At 36.9% G+C, this 17,190-nt stretch overlaps 1 protein-coding gene across 9 annotated transcripts in view; it reads right to left on the reverse strand.

Moving 5' to 3' along the window:
* Window positions 1-306: 306 nt before the first annotated feature.
* The window catches only part of edil3b (EGF like and discoidin domains 3b), a 62,414-nt gene continuing 45,530 nt past the window's right edge, over window positions 307-17,190 (reverse strand). For 2 of the 9 annotated variants that reach the window (XM_081702430.1, XM_081702424.1), the window contains 10 exons: window positions 13,760-15,428; window positions 11,657-12,336; window positions 9,381-9,494; window positions 8,473-8,603; window positions 7,738-7,919; window positions 6,238-6,393; window positions 5,678-5,822; window positions 5,306-5,490; window positions 2,642-2,797; window positions 307-1,796 (listed from right to left, as the gene is read on the reverse strand). In XM_081702430.1, coding sequence (XP_081558556.1) covers window positions 1,647-1,796; window positions 2,642-2,797; window positions 5,306-5,490; window positions 5,678-5,822; window positions 6,238-6,393; window positions 7,738-7,833 — 888 coding nt within the window. In that variant the 5' untranslated portion in view covers window positions 7,834-7,919; window positions 8,473-8,603; window positions 9,381-9,494; window positions 11,657-12,336; window positions 13,760-15,428 and the 3' untranslated portion in view covers window positions 307-1,646. Of the gene's footprint in view, window positions 1,797-2,641; window positions 2,798-5,305; window positions 5,491-5,677; window positions 5,823-6,237; window positions 6,394-7,737; window positions 7,920-8,472; window positions 9,357-9,380; window positions 9,495-11,656; window positions 12,337-13,759; window positions 15,429-17,190 lie in introns of those variants that run through there. The other 7 variants (XM_081702431.1, XM_081702429.1, XM_081702428.1 and 4 more) reach the window with 6 other exon arrangements.

The following is a 17,190-nucleotide window of genomic DNA, read 5'->3' on the forward strand; positions in this document are numbered from 1 at the left end:
CCCAGTAGGTTGTTCACATATGAACTGTATTATGTAATTTTTTGAGGAAACAGCTTGCACACTCTAGACCCACAGGAGTAGCTGAGACTCCCACACTTATACTGAAGGGGCTACATGGATTAAACATAATGTAATAAATTATGGACTGTTCATGAGCTGGGCCATCCAAGGAGGATGGGTTCCATCTTGAGTCTTGGTCCTCCCAAGGTTTCATCCTTAATCTGCCTAGGGAGTTTCTCTTTGTCACTGACTTTCTCATTAGAGAAAGTGTTGTTCGGTGTCAAGGTAGTGGAACAAACAGCAAAAGCAATTTCATGATTTTTTTATTTGCCAAAGTAATCATTTACAATGTAATACAGTTACATTGTACTGCACAAGGTTCTTGTCGACATCATATTTAATTTATTTGATGCACTAGCCCTCACCTTAGCCTAGAGAAGAATTGTACAGACACATTTGTAGAAAATCTGACTTTTTATGATTGTACAAATGATGATGTACAAATAAAATAGCAAAAATAGCAAAAATAGCAAATAACCTTGAGGTTATTTGTACAAACGTAGTAAATCATTGAAGTAATCCTGCTGCCTTTCTATAACAATGACTGCAAAAGACTATATTTGTATTATATATTACGTGTTATATTTATAGAGCCTTAGTCTAATTAAACTAAATTATTAATACATAAGGAGACAGTGGTAGCCTAGTGGTTAAGGTGCTTGAATGGTAGAAAAAAGCTGCTAGTTCAAGCTCCACCACTGCCAGGTTGCCACTATTAGGCCCCTGAGCAAGGCCCTTAACCCTCAGTTGCTCAAGTTGTGTCAAGTAAATGTAATACATACATTTCTTTAAAATTCAACAGCTAAATAAATGATAGAACTTTGAGGAACTATATACACCAGATAGATACAGTAGTATACATTATGTGAAGTGTAATGAGTAAAAGTAACAGTCTTTATGGGCATTTAAATCAACATTCCAACAACACTCATTTGCTCTGTAATATTATAACGAATTATTGGCCTGAGCTACTTAAATGTGTTTAGCTGAGTTTTCCAAAAGCATTGCTATAACCATAATGAAGCATGAATATGTCTTCCAAAGCCACCAAGCTACCTCCTCATATTCACAGTAAACTACAGTATCTTTAATTTTAAAAAATGCAGATATTGCAGCAGAAGCTACTTTTTAAAATGCTTTGGGGAAATACAGCTTTTTCCTATCACTTTTAGTAAAATAATCAGAACATATTATTAAAGACCCAGCTAATCCTGTCCACATAAGAACTAATAATTAACTAAAAAGCACTAAAAGGTTTTTTTCTTCACCCTCTAAATTGGTCACCTTCTAGAGCATGGATGCCATTAGAACATCCACTTCTGATGAGGAAGAGACATTTGAGGTGTATTTACAGACCTCTGTTCTCTGACATTCCCACCACAAAATGGCTAGGGCTTTCATGTTATCCAAGACAAAAGAAACAACACTGAGACCAGAAATAAACACTACAAGTGACTACATAATGCATGCTAGATATCACATGAACAAGCCTATTTAGGAAAAAGAGGTTTAGTACACTATCATTAAACATAGTTTTTATATGGTTACAACAGTCTCTAATAAAGGAAGGATATGATCTGGTCTGTTTACTCCTCGTGAGGGCACCCCAGCAGTTCCACCCTCATGGTGATGCGTCCATACCACGACCACGGAATAATCCGGACAAACCGGGTATAAATGGGAGGATCTATCACATTCTTTCTGTGTGTTTCATTGTCAAAATTACCTTGAAAGATCTGACAACAACACAAAGAGGGAATCAATAATTATCAATATGGTAACGTGCAGCCTGAAAACAAAATTAGAACTGCTGATGATCCAGAGGACTAGCTGTAATATTTCTGACACTGTAGAGAAACCTAGAACTGTGTTAAAAAAGAATCTTTAAATAAAAACACCATATCCATATCCATATTCATATCCATTTAATATTGAAATATTCTGTATTAAAAGGAAACATCTTTCCATAGATTTTGATAGATTTTGATACTTGGTGTGTCTCACCAGCACAGTCAGATTTCATTAGTGCTGGAAGAGTGTCTGTAAGTGTGTGTAGACATACCGAGATAGGCATATCTGGAGTAAATGTATTTAAAAGTGTGTGTGTGGAGGGAGGGGGTATTAGGAAAAAGCAGGGATATCCAAATACTAAACAATACTACGCAAACTACACAAGACAAAGATCTGACCTTCAGCTGCAAACATATTGGTACACCAGTCTATGCAGTGTGCTTTTAATAATCCACCTCTGACTTAATTAAAATGATGCAGAGCAGGAAAATTATTATTATTATTATTATTATTATTATTATTATTATTATTATTATTATTATATCCATACTTTTCAGATCCAGATTCCATATAAAACAAACTTTATTGTCAGGGATGTGTTTTATTCAACCTATGTGCTCTCAGCATTAGTGGAGCATTATAATGAACTACATATTTCTGTAATTTAACAAAATTTGATTCAAATATATTAGATAAAAATCTGAGCATGACAGTTAGAAAAGGGAAACCAATAAAACGGTCTCCAAGAGTAGAAATGATAGTCTCATGATCCTCAAACCACAAATCTTACCTTATCTTTTTGTTGTTTCTTATCCTGGAATATGTGCCACTTTTCTCCATCATAACTAAATGCCAGCTTGTACGAGCCCACAAACTGTACATGACCAAAGTCTTTGGCTCCTTGTGTGATGATTCCAGTAACTTTGGTGGGAAGTAGCAAGTCCACCTAGTGGTGAAGAAAATTAATTACATTACATTTAGCTTTACAACATTTTGAAGACCTTCTAAACCAGTGCAACTTGCATATCAGCATGCACATCCCCTGGCCATCAAACTTATGACCTTGGTGTTGTTAGTACCTTGCGTTACCTACTATCACAAACACATTTTAGTTATCAATGCATATATACAATTATATTGTTGGATTCACATAGCATTCTGAATAGAATCTCCATAAAATTCATAGCGAGCCCGTTTGTCTTCTTATCCTGTTTCTTAAAGAGTAAGAAGATTGAATATGTTCGCCTAACTCTATTTGTAATACAGTTACACACTTTAGAATGTTATACAGTTATATTGATAGACTGGGGTGTGTTTCTGAACAATGGCACAAACAAATGAAAGCCAATGCAAGTGAAACAGTATTTCATCAGCCACACCTACGCAAAAACCAAACAACCGAAAAAGCAGCGTGTTCCTACATGAATATACCACTAACTTTATGGTTCCTTTCTGGCCATTATCTGCTAAATGCAGCTTGTTTTTAGTATCCTTGAAGGTAGAAATGAGCTGCAGCACAGGATTTGCACCAGAAGACACTCTTCCTCAAAGCACACACAGTCCTCAGAGGATCTCAGGAAATTAGGGGGACAGTAGCTACAAAAGGTTTCTGAGGACTGTGTTGTCTATATTGGAAGATCACAGACAATGTAATTATATAATTTTAGTTTCTTTGGAGCTATCCTTGTTTGGCTGTTGAAGTAATAATACTATACCTTAGGTCTATTGTTGATCATTTTTATTTACATTTATGGAATTTAGCATATGCTCTTATCCAGAGCGACTTACAATAGTGCTTTGTCTTTTATTCATAGAACACATCCTAGCCAGTACAGTAGGTTAGAGTCTAATACTAATACAATAGTCTAATACACTATATTGCTCACCCCTCAAAATCATTGAATTCAGGAAATCACTTCCATGGCCACAGATGTATAAAACCAAGCACCTACGCATGCAGACTGCTTCTACAAACATTTGTGAAAGAATGAATTGCTCTCAGGAGCTCAGTGAATTCCAGCATGGTACCGTGATAGGATGCCACCTGTGCAACATGTCCAGTTGTGAAATTTCCTTGCTACTAAATAGTCCACAGTCAACTGTCAGTGGTATTATAACAAAGCGGAAGTGACTGGGAATGACAGCAACTCAGCCACAAAGTGGTAGGCCACGTAAAATGACAGAGCGGGGTCAACAGATGCTGAGGTGCATAGTGCACAGAGGTCGACAACTTTCTGCAGTTAATCGCTACAGACCTCCAAACGTCATGTGACCATCAGATGAGCTCAAGAACAGTGTGTAGAGAGCTTCATGGAATGGGCTTCCATGACCAAGCAGCTACATCCAAACGCAACACAAAGTGCTGGATGCAGTGGTGTAAAGCACGCTGCCACTGGACTCTAGAGCAATGGAGACGTGTTCTCTGGATTGACAAATCATGTTCCTCCGTCTAGGAATCCGATGGACGAGTCTAGGTTTGGCGGTTGCCAGGAGAACGGTACTTGTCTGATTGCACAGTGCCAAGTGTAAAGTTTGGTTTTAGTTCCAGTGAAAGAACTGTTAAAATTTCAGCATACCAAGAGATTTTGTACAATTTAATTCTCCCAACTTTGTGGGAACAGTTTGGGGATGGCCCTTTCCTGTTCCAACATAATAGTGCACCAGTGCAGAAAGCAAGGTCCATAAAGACATGGATGAGCAAGTTTGGTGTGGAAGAACTTGACTGGCCTGCACCTCAACCTGATGGAATACCTTTGGGATGAACTAGAGTGGAGACTTCGAGCCAGGCCTTCTCGTCCAACATCACAGCAATATCTGCACAGCAAGATTTGTTCTACCATCTAGCCACTATCTGGCTGTGTAAGCAAGCATCAAGATTTTAAATCTGATGCCAGCAGCTACTGGAAGCCAATAATTTCAATAATTCCAAATAAATAAATAAATAAGAGGGAGAATTAAGATCAAACTCTAACCTAGCTTCTGGCCAAGACTTTCAATGGTGGGTTTATATATGAAATCAAGCTCACTTGCCCTCCTCAGGATTAATAATTTATAAAATGAGTTTGACCAGCTGAATGCACAAGCATATGGATAATCTCAGAATAAAGCTCTTTCCACCAGCAACATGTTTCTTTAAATTGCTCAGTTGTATACAGAAGACTACTTAAACATTTGCTTTGGTTAATGGCATTGCAGTATGAGGGGTGCATGGCCTCTGATTAAATTGCTTGTGTGGGAGTATAGAAGAAGAGAAACTCAACCTTAGGTCTTCAATATGTAAGGACAAATTAGTGTCACCATAAACATAAAGGTCTTGAGTGTATAGCGTTCTGGAAGTACACAACCTTTACCAAATATGATTCAGATACTGATTAGTGATGTGAAGTCCTCACTGACAAAGACAAGTGGGAGGCACACTATCTGCATATGGTTTTATGAAAGGTCTCTTTTTTACCTGTAGCCACTGTGACTGGTCATTTTTAGCAGATGTCCAAGCATTGACTTTTCCCTGCTTGTCCAGCCTGGCCTTGCTGGGCTCCCAGGAGAACATATTCATGCTGAGTGTGTGGAACACACTGGAACAGGTGATTTGATAATCCTGGATTTGTCCTGTTTTCATTCCCAATGGTTCTGAGCATCCTGCAATTCAACACAAAAAAGCAAACTTAATTATAGCACAGTAGAGTTAAAATCACAGTAATAAAAGGCTAAAATACGGTCAGTTTTGAAACAGCCCACATAACCAACTTTTAAACTATAGATTGTTATATTGACTGTGACATTATGGATCTCCTTTTTAATAGATGAAAAATTTTAAAAAGTAGACCTGTGAGTTCACAGCCAAGTAGCTCCACACGAAGTGTGCAGTGACTCCTGCAGATTTGAGGGTAAATGCGAACATACTGCGCTTCAAATGGTGTGCTGAAGTCATTTTTATAAGGAGTATTGTTATCTGTGTTTCCAGTAAAAATCTATGGAAAACAAAAATAATAAATTAAACTAGATTGAATTCTAAAAATCCAATAAAGTTTAGAAACAAAGAATGTATGACTGTGAGGACCATTCACATGGTCATCCAGTAAAATATCAAATGCCCAGAATGGCCATTCTGCCAAGTAGGTTAAATCCCTCTTTGTCATGATGCTGCCCTTGGAAAGATAAATATTGCTCACATGTTCAGTCCCTTTCATCATATCTATTGAAACTGATCTCTATGGGAAAAGTAAGACAACTCTAGCAAAGGAGACCGATTGCACTGCATCAATAAAATATAGCTTTACTGAAAAAGTTAATAGGTTAGGAATTTAATCACAGAGTTCCTAATTTAAAAACGCTCCCCAACAGCATTCTCAGCTCATCTAGAATGAGGGCAGCAGTCAGTCATACCATGTCCTCATCAGTGTCCTTGACTTTAAACATGTTCCAGGTCTTTCCATCTTCACTGTTGGCCACTTTGTATGACTTCACATACTCAGGACTGCCCACACGCTTTGCACCCTGTGTTATCAGCCCAGTCACCCTCATTCTCTGAAGGAGATTTATCTGTTAGGGAACAGGTCTGCATCAATAAGCACTGCTTTATGAGAAATAAGAAGGATTTCTATATATTATAATACAGCATTACAACAAATAAGAAGCATTATAAATGTAAAACAATAATATTAAGCAAATAATGTACAGTTGCACTATGTAGCACATTATGCAACAACACACTCAGGATGTACAAGCACTGGAACATTAGTGTAGTGTAAGCATTTCTGGCAGTGGTATGAATCTAGCACCCTGTCATTATGTTTTACCAGAAAAATGCTTTTGTCACACTGCTCTTCTGTGTCTCTTAAAGAACGTGGACGTAATTATGCTTTACGAGCGCTGGGGACAAGAATGCAGACCGGGTTTTACATTCAACCCTGCTGCTCCTCAAATTTGCGTTCCCCTTAAGAAAGTCCTCACGCATGTGCATTCACTGCTAAGAAATCAGCGATGGAGCTCAAAGGAAAAGGTTCATGATAGTTTTTATGGCTGCGTTTGTCCATGCAAGAAGTGTAAATATTATGTTTAAAATATATTTGTAGTGCAATTGTTTTATATTTACTTTGACAAAAATTATTTGTTTGTTTGGAACGTTCATGTTGAAGGAAAAGTCATTTGACTTTCCAACATCTGTTCTGGGCATTTTCACAAAGCTTTCGTACAATGATACTCATCAGGTGCTTGTTGTATTAGACACGTGGGCTGAGCAAATACACTTCTCTGCATGCTGATCATGTCATTTTCACAGACTGTTTGGTATCTGCAGCAAGCTGTTATATAAAATATGTTCAGAGTACACTTTCAAAAAGTCATGGGGACAAAATTAGCCATTTCAGAGAGTAGTAGGGACATGTCCCCAGCGTCCCAATGGAAATTACAGCTGTGAGTAAGAAGCACCTTGAGCTACGTGCAAACAGTGATGATGATGCATATACGTAAGAATTTGAAATATGTAACATATGTGTTTAATATGTGTTTAATAAACCATGAAATCATGTGTAGGTAAAAATGATTATTACTCATGTAGTGTGTAATATTAACCACACAGATCTGTGCATTTATACAATTAATGGATCCGCTACTGATTGAACATCTTATTCATATATACCTTGATATCTGTAATTACATAAAACTCACATTGACAAAGTAACCCTGGAAAAAAAAAAACTTTTGTGAAGTTATAAATTGTTATGCTGCTGTTATTAAAGGGTTTGGTAAGCCCCAATTTTCAAACTATCCATCAGACATTAAACTCAATTTTGCTATGGTCTAAGGACATTTGTAAACATCATGGTAGATGATGTAGATGGTAATTGACTGCATAACGGACCCCGTTTTTTGTAAACAGATTACCTGAAGCCAAGGCCACCGGTCATTTTCTGCAGCTCTCCAGGCATTGACTAGGCCTTTTTTATTGAGCCGTGCAAAGTAAGGATACCATTTCTGCATTCCAAACAGGGCTCGGTGTGTGGAAGAGCCTGTTATCTGCTGGTTAGAAATGATTCCACCTTCCAGTCCTAAAGGTCCAGAGCATTCTGAGAAGACACAGACAAACCAAAGTGTAATAGCATTTCTGTGAGCGTTGGTCCTGAAAATACAAATAATGAGTTTGTATTCTGGAATTTGCTAGGTATGTTAAAAATGTGTAATTATAAACAGTGTTCTTCTAAAGTGGTAAGACAATGACATCCAAATTTTCTCTCTCACATATGCCTGCATTGTTACAGCTTCTGCATCTGAAATGCAGTCTTTTCCAGCCAAGGAATCAGGCACGTGGCCCATTTCATATGGTGTCTTTAGTCTCCTTAGTGGGTACTGTATCCTTGCTTTCCCTTATAAAGGCACTATCTTCACTTTCAAAGGCTAAAATGTCCTCCCTCTTTTCCTTGCTCTCATTCGTCCACCAGCAGAGATGATCTCTGCTCTTATGAGCTCTAGACAGAGGATCAGCAGGGTGCTTCAGCCTTCTCCATCCTGTTGATCACAGCTTCTCCTTTGTTCAGACTGGCTCTAAGGAAACATTTGCTACTGTGTGTGGACATGATAACAGAATGTGTAACGTTATATAGACTCGTAACAGCCCCTCACCAGTGTCCTCCTCCCTATGTGGTGGTGGTCTTCATTTCGGATTTCATTCTTCCACATGCTTTGTGATTTGGTTTCCATGCCACGCCTCTGCACAGGTGCCCCAGGTTTCATCATTCACTTATCTTCATCACCTGTGCTTAGATTTTTTCATGGTTTACCTTACAAAGCCTGTTCCTTTCTACTCGCTGATGTTGGATATTTTGGCTGCTTTGGCTGTGTTACTTTGCTTTGTTCACTTTACTTTGTGTTTCTGATGTTAGTATTGTATGTTTGTATTTTCTTTCATTTTCATTAAAAATCACATTAAGAAATGTCGACTCACACATGTATCCTGCTCCGCATTTGTTAGAGCCCTTCCTATTTTTCTTTTTTAAGAGTCACCAAAATAGTCTTCTCTGCAGGTGCTATAAACAACTGTTTCTTTCACAATACATTATACACAATACAAGACATTACTGTTGTACTGAGTAATCAACAGTTATTACCTTCTGAGTTGCTAAAAGTCATCATTAATTATTGATCAAATGGATAAAGTCCAAACTGAAACATCTAGACTTTGGTTCAGAGAGCAGGATCAATAAATCATGCAGTATACATTTGCTCTGTATGAATCTCTTATTCTACTGATAAATTTTCTTTTGGATTCAGTCTGCTGCTGTCTTTTGCTTTGTTTCAAATGAATTCATTCTGCTGTTTTGTTTTTTTTTTGCTTTGCTTCATAATGAATTAATAAACATATTAGGAATCATATACTATGCACAGCACATAAGAAACATTAAAAGTTATATTTTGATAGTAAACACTATTACTTTGATACTGATTTAGAAGTAACATGTACTATCAAAGAGAATGAACTGTATAAAACATCACCTTGATACAGACACAGTGGAAGAGGAGGCAACACTTACTGAACTGACAGTTCCTCCCTGTGAACTCTGTAGGACACACACAGGAGTAATTTGCTATCAGGTCTGTGCAAATGCCTCCATTTTTGCATGGGTTTTCCTCACATTCATTAATATCTGGAAAAAAGCAGCCTTTTTAGGCCAGTTGTCCAGACACACCAGATAGTCCACATTTTTGCTGTATACTAAGTCAGATAGAAGTCTAAAACAAGGCTAATACCTGGCAACTAAGAACATATTTAAAAATGTAATAGCACAGTCTCAGAGCAGTAGCCTAATAGTGTTCCTTTTGGCACCTTCATGAGCATTCAGTAACTTGCATTATGAAAGAACACCATAATTAGACCACAAATGTTTACTTCCTTATAAAGGAAATTGGACTATTCTTGCATTTTTATTCACCCAGTGTATATAAAACTCCTGGTGCTTTCAGTCATAATATAGAGTCATAATACACAGTCAATCACAGGACACTGTGCCACTTTATCCCACGTCTTTGATGGTGCTTGCACCCTCTGAACTAGCCAACTCTGTGGAAGACCTGGGTAAAATCCTTTACATATTCAGAGAGTAAAGTTTATTTTCTTCCTCAATAAATAAGTATTCAAGATTGTGGGAGGTCAATGTATCTTAATAATCTTAATATTTCTTTACTGCACAACTAGTGTAGGGGAAACTGGCTTATGGTTCCAGTCAATAATCAGTATTCCTTCCAAGAAAGCCTGATATACCCATTTAATTCCTGCCTATGAGTGCAGACAGTAACATATCAGTATGTTCTTACTAGTGTAGCTGGCATAGTAAGGACAAAGTAAGAACATTTTCCAAGTATAACAATTTATGCATCATAAGGGAGCCGTATGGTTACATTACAACTCAGGATTAATGAGGTTAAGATAATTTTATGTTTTTAATACATTGCTTTGATAATCTCTTATCTCTGGTCTATTCTGACATTAAATAAAAACCTACTCTATGCAAAACAGCCAACTCTTTTAATTTCCAAACCAACATTTAGTAACGCTGCTAGGTTTTGAGATGTTTGGCTAGATTGAATGTTTTCTCTGTGCATATCAGACACAACTTGTTACATGGGATAATCATAAAGTCTATTGATTATTAGAATGTACCCAAATACATCTGCACTAATTAACCCATAACCATGGCAAGAAGCAAGAGATCAAAGAGAACTACACTGTGTGCACAATTATTAGGCAAGAGAGTATTTTAACCATATCATTTTTATGCATATTTTCCAGCTGTATAAACTTGCTTATTGGATTTAAGCATATCATGTTATGTGTATTTGTGTAATGCGAGTGGCCTAAGGATCTCCACACCCTATATCAAGGTGTGCATAATTTTTAGGCAGCTTGTTTTCGTCAGGCATAATAGGCCAAAAAAAAAAAGCTTTAACTAACTCTGAAAAGCAAAAAATTGTAAAAAGCCTTCAGAGGGATGCAACACTAAAATTGCTAAGATATTGGGGCATGATAACAGAACCACCAAACGTTTTGTTGCAAATAGTCAACAGGGTCGTAAGAAATCTGTTGAGAAAAAAAGATGCAAATTCAAAATCAAAATCAAAATGTATTTATACAGTTCTTCTTACAACAGATGTCACAAAGCAGCTTTACAAATCCAAGTCCAAGCCCTGAGTGAGCAAGCCAAGGGTGACAGTGGCAAGGAAAAACTCCCCAGATTTAACTTCCATAGATTTGAGAAGAATCAAAGGTAAACCAACCAGGAACTCATTATCCTCCAGTGAATATTCAGGGTTTTTTAGGTTTATTAACATTTTGGACTGAGCACTGTAGATGTTCAATAATAAAATGAATCCTCAAAAATACAACCTTCCTAATAATTGTGGGCACAGTGCAGTTTAATCCATTTACATTTACGGCATTTAGCAGATGCTCTTAGCCAGAGCGACTTACAAAATTGCATTTCTCTTGCAAAGTCTTGTTGAAGTGGTTACCTTGCTTTAATTATATAGTTGCAAGTTGAGGAACAGTGAAAATTAACGACACAGATGCAAATGCAAAATCACCTGCATTCTTAATCTCACTGATTTCACCTTAGTGAAGTAACAATAGAATCAAACAGCATAATGTTAAACCAAGTCAGTGCATAATTATTCTAATTTCGTTTGGTAAAAATAAGTTTTATTTTTAAAAATGTCTGAGAAAAACAGAAAAATATACAGAGAAAATGCATAGACTGTTTTCTAAATTACTTCAAAAGATAAAAGAAAGCAAATGTTAAGAAATACTACTTACTGTCTTGACAATGGACACCACTGAAGCCAGGGGTACATTTGCATAAATATCCAACAAAGCTATTGACAGGTTCACACACACCTCCATTATGGCACAGATTTCAAAGACATGGCCCTGTGATATGTAAACAAGGACCACATTTCTTTCACATTTCTTTAAATGCAGATATTATTGAAAGCTTTTGACCTTCCATGCCCTCAGTGCTCAAAATCACACCATAATATCTTAGCAACAAAAATAAAAATAATGTCTTCAGCTGTAAGCATAAGGTAAGAGTCATTGTGTGGGTTTTCTAAAGTCTAACAACTAACAAACATTAACAGCAAACAATTTTGAGAAAATATTATAACTAAAGCATAAACTGATGAACTTGATTAGGTATATTAAATCATGTTTGGAACTACATTCTTAAATCAGGGTTGCACTGATGATTATCCCTGGTCTAAAATCATAACCAATTCCTGAGATTTGTAGGTTTAATTTATTCAACAGAGGTCTCATCTACCCATATACTGTTCAGAATAAGTTATCAACAATTAAAAACAAAAACACTGTAATAAAGTGTTTCCAAAAGATACTCACAAGGTGCCTAATAACATACTCACGTGACAATGCCTCATCTACTGGTGGGCTGAAGCAGTCAGCATCATTTTCACAAGGAAAGGGCTCACATACTTCTTCTTCAAATGAAATAAATGAGTACAAACAGTATTTACAGTATTCACAGGACAAAATACAATATGATTGGAAATAATTTATAGTTCAGTTGCTTAATTAAAACTGTTTACTTAAGAGACATTAATTATTTATTCTGAGGGCTGTAGTGAATGCTACAGATGAAACTTTAAATGTAATACATGCCAAACCCACTAACCAAACCTATTTAATGGCAATGTTATTTTCCAAAGAAAATTAAACAACCACAGTTGTGAATTGTGAAAAGGTGGAATTTTTACCTTTATTCCATTATATGCAACTAGTAAGACTTGATCTAATGTGATGGTAAATCTATAGTAGAATTAATAAGGACATGTTCTACACATGTAAAATACCAAATTACTCTAAAGTAATTTGCATTAGTGAAAAGTCCTTAATATTTTTCATCATAATTATTGTAAAATATGGACCCAGTCAGCAATTGTGAAAATATAAGTGCATCTTTATAAGTCTCTCACAACTTCCAATTTTCCATGTTCAGAAAATTAGAAAAAAAAAGAAAGAAAGAAAGAAAAGAGAGAATTTACTTTTGTTATGATGTATTGTGCAAGACTGTTAATTTGATTACAATCCCTGATGTGCATAGACTGGCATCAACTGCTAGCTTTTGGGCTTTTCTAAGTATGCTAAGTGCAGTTACATGTAGTATTCAGGTCTAAAGATGCATATACTGCAAGCTCATTTTCATGGAAATTAAATTGAACTGAATAAATAATGAATCATCTACAACCCAAAAGGAATCAATTGGCACCGGAGTGCCATGAGGAAAACAATGATTAAAATCATATTTTACTTTCACACTTTAACATTTGGCATTTACGGCTGAGTGCTTAATATGACTTCACTTTAAAGGTCAGTGATGAACACAGCAATGACAGAATCAGGGCTGATTAGCTGACGTACTGACAACACGAGCTACAGCCTATCATCCTACTGAAAAGCTCAACGGTATTAGAATAACTAGTTTCATCATTTAACCGTAGCTGAAATACGAAACTAAGACACCAGCGAAGGTACTGTTCAGTTCTTCTTTCATGCAAGGTCGATTCAGTAATTGTTTACAACGTGTGGATCGGTACGTGCTCATGAATACCACTATTAAATAAAATACTGAAATATCACAATAGTTCCTTCATATATTCTGACTGTACTGTATAGAACCTCTAACATGTAATTGGGCATTGGCACGTTGTCAAGGTGCACCTCTTAGATATAGTCTACCGCAAAATCAAACAGAACTGCCTTGACACAGTTGGGTCTGTGAAACTTGGCTTTCAGTATGTATCCGTGACGTCTAAACAACCAAAAGGTGTTCTGATGAATAGCTTTGAAATATCAGAGCAAAAGCTTGCCTGATAATGATTATTTTAACGCTACCTAACTCACCAGTCGTAGGATCTGGGATAGACGCGTCAATGCGGAGAATAAGAAGAAATAAAGGCACCATATCATTAAATCTTGACGTCTTGGTTGTTGTTGTTTTTTGGTTTTTTTTAGCTGAATCCGACTCTTGTATTGTTTTCAGTCAGAGATATTCGCAGTGATGTCCGATGACCTATTCTTACACTTGGAAGAACTGATGCTGTATTGTGTCGGTTTGCTTAGGCTACTGCAGTAAAGGTTTTCTCTGCGATGCTAGGCTACCATACTTGGTATCATCCGCCTCTCCCAAGTCGTGCAGTAGTCTGGAAGAGATCAAAAGGCTGAATAGATTTCCGACAGAACTTGGATTGAAGTTGGATTCAAATAGTTTGTTCCCACCAAAATCACTTGTGTTGATCTAGGGTTTATAGACTGGTGTGGATTACATTATCTGATGATTCCCTACAAAATATTTACATTTTCTGTAGCCCACGTTCCACACCCTCCAGTTACAAAGATTAGATCATTACCTTAGTTAGCATCAGTTAAGTTAAAGGCATTGTTTTACAGGGATGAGTTGGATGATTTGATAATGCCACCATGCAATCACCTACTCCTTCATACATGACCACAAGAACAAAAGTAGTTATTAATTTCACAAAAAAATAAAACCCACAAGACAGTTTTAGTAAACATCTATCTTAACACCTTAAATATATTTACTATACTTCTATCACCCAAGAACAAAAGTCTAAACAGACAAAAAGCAATAAGAAATCTATGCACATTAACATAATAAAGCATAAAGCATTGTCCAATGACAATGACAAGAACAAGTGAATTAAAATACATTAATTATTTAACACAAAGTATTGTTTACGTAGTTTAAAAGCATGTATTAAGTTTTTAAGACTATAATGGAAGGTGGAGAAGGTAGTCATGACAGAAGTAGGATGCTCTTATGATGGAATAGTAAGATCTTAATTTCTATGACAAGACTTACTTCTGAACCATAGTTTGGTGGTGGTAGAAAGTGGAGCGCTATGCTAGTTAAAATAAATTATAATCCAATTTCCCTTTAGATTAATCTCTATGAATATTTATCTGCATAGGGTTTTACACATGTTGCCATGGGAACTGAATAAAATTGAATTTTTTAATACTGCTATTTAACCTACATTCGGCAGATCCAGCATTGCTACCAGCTCGAGAAATTGGTATTTTGCAGAATCACTGAAAAGGTATGATAGATTTTGATTTTAGCAAATTCTAAGAGATGACAAAAAACCCTCTGATAGAAAATATTCAGATTTTTCACCCCACCTTGTTATAAAATTAATATCTGCAATATTTAAGGCTATTAAATACACTAGCATTAGTGACACAGATCCCAGATTTAGTTATCACTCCACACCAGCAAAAACATTCACGAAAAACCCTACTGTGAGAAACAGGCAAAGCAGTACAATGAGTAAAGAACATGAATGACATCATAGAAGTAAAATGAAAAATAATTAAATGAGAGTTATGGTAATAGCACCACAGAACAAATCTAGATGGAATTGAGGAAACAATAACAGATTTCGATATCAGTTTAATAACATTCTTAATAATAAGACGTAATTAATGCTGCAAAGAACAAGTCATGTTTTGAATGTAACTACAAATCAGGAAAAAATATCTGGCAATCCATCTGGAACAAAACAAACAGACATCATTCTAACCATTACAAAATCTACAGGAGAAAAAATATGCTTGCCACATATTCCTATTCATAATAACAAATTTGCAAAATTTGGCTTTGGAGAATCATTCACTGATTGGATACAAGTTTTGCATAACTCCTAAGTGACCAATGAGCACACATAGGTAAGACATTTTTGAAGTTCATCTGAGTGTTTAAGAGATGAGTTACTAAAAATTCATCCATGGTTTTATTTTAAAGTGGTATGAACATGAGCAGGGACACATACCACATATGTTGCTTCTTTAAGAACATCTTATGTCAGTGGAGGCGAATATAGAACAGCATCTTAGTGAACTAAGGGAGTGAGTTCAGCAGCTGCAGGCTAATAATGAGAGATTAAGGGCTGCTGAGTTGGCTGTTAGTACAAGCATTGCAGCTACGTTAGTAGAATCTTCTTTTCTTGATCAGTTTGTTTATATTCCACGGGAGAGAAAATGTCCATGGGTTTCTGGGGAGCCAACTGATTCTTTACTGGTTGAAGATTGGATTGAGTAAGCTTATAGGTCCTTGGAGGCTTGCTGCAAGGCTAGTGTAAAGGTGTAGAGCAGGCTTCATTTGTGTATGATTATCAACATGGGGACGCTAAAGCTGAGATCAAATTTCTTTTTAGAGCTAAGTAGAAAAACCTTGAATGGATATTTGCGATTTTAAAAGAGGTTTATATCTTATATTGTTTTACAGAAGCAGTTCGACCAGCAGCAGCATCTGGACAGTGAGTCCCTCTGTGAGAATTCCCATGTCCTTTTGTCAAAATTGGAAGCGATTAAATGTAGGAATGTTTGTGTAATTCAGAATGCAGATTTGCTGGTTTGTAATCTGGAATGGAGCATGTGCAGAATGGGATGCTCCAAAGGGAACTCGAGCATGTCATGTGTTCCAACCCTGACCTGTCATTCCTGGAAGTTTGAAGTGAGGCTATCCGCTGGGTTGAAGAAGGTGAGCATGTGGCAGCCCCAAGGGCCTGGGCCTACTCGTATGATACCCAGGCTGAAGTACTGGGTGAGTGTAATCAGGTCAGTATTATTAACCCAGAAGAGTCATTTGGTGGGTTGGCTGAATTGAAGGAAACATTAAAAAACAACAAAGACAGCTTGATTTGATTGTGGAGCACCTGTGGTCTGGAAGTGTAGCTTGTAGTTGTCATAGGTGCCTTTAGCCCCCCCTAAGCAGTACCATTTCATGCAGATGGTAGACCTAACTGTTTACATTGTGATCAGCCATGCCATATTGCTAGGTTTTGTCATAATGTATCCTGACCTTACCCAGGGAGAGGTAGATGGGGAGCAGTCTCTAGTCAGGGGACAGCAGTTGTGGCTACGGTGTCCAAGGTACAGAGAAACTAGTACAACCCCCACCCCCCCCCGGTTTAGAGAGCCAAACACTAGACTGTGGTTATGAGGATGACATCATTGGTGACATCTAAGCATTTAGGTACCCTTAATGGTACATATACAGTAGAAGTTCTAAGGGGTGGGGTGAAGGTTAAGTACCTGCTGCATATGGGTTATATGGTTGCCACTATTACTGAGAGCTTCCTTAAACAACATTTACAGGGTCTTGATAATGTTTTACAGCAGTATTTTTTGTTTAAGTTAAAGGCTGCAAATGGAATGTAGATCCCATACTTGGGCTATCTAGAGCTAGACATTGAGATATTGGGGAGAACTTTGTCTGGAATGGGGATTTTGGTGACTGAAGAGCCAGGCAA

The sequence above is a fragment of the Electrophorus electricus genome, chromosome 19 (genome assembly GCF_041902795.1).
Source record: "Electrophorus electricus isolate QZ-2024a chromosome 19, ASM4190279v1, whole genome shotgun sequence".
In the NCBI taxonomy this organism is placed as follows: Eukaryota; Metazoa; Chordata; class Actinopteri; order Gymnotiformes; family Gymnotidae; genus Electrophorus; species Electrophorus electricus.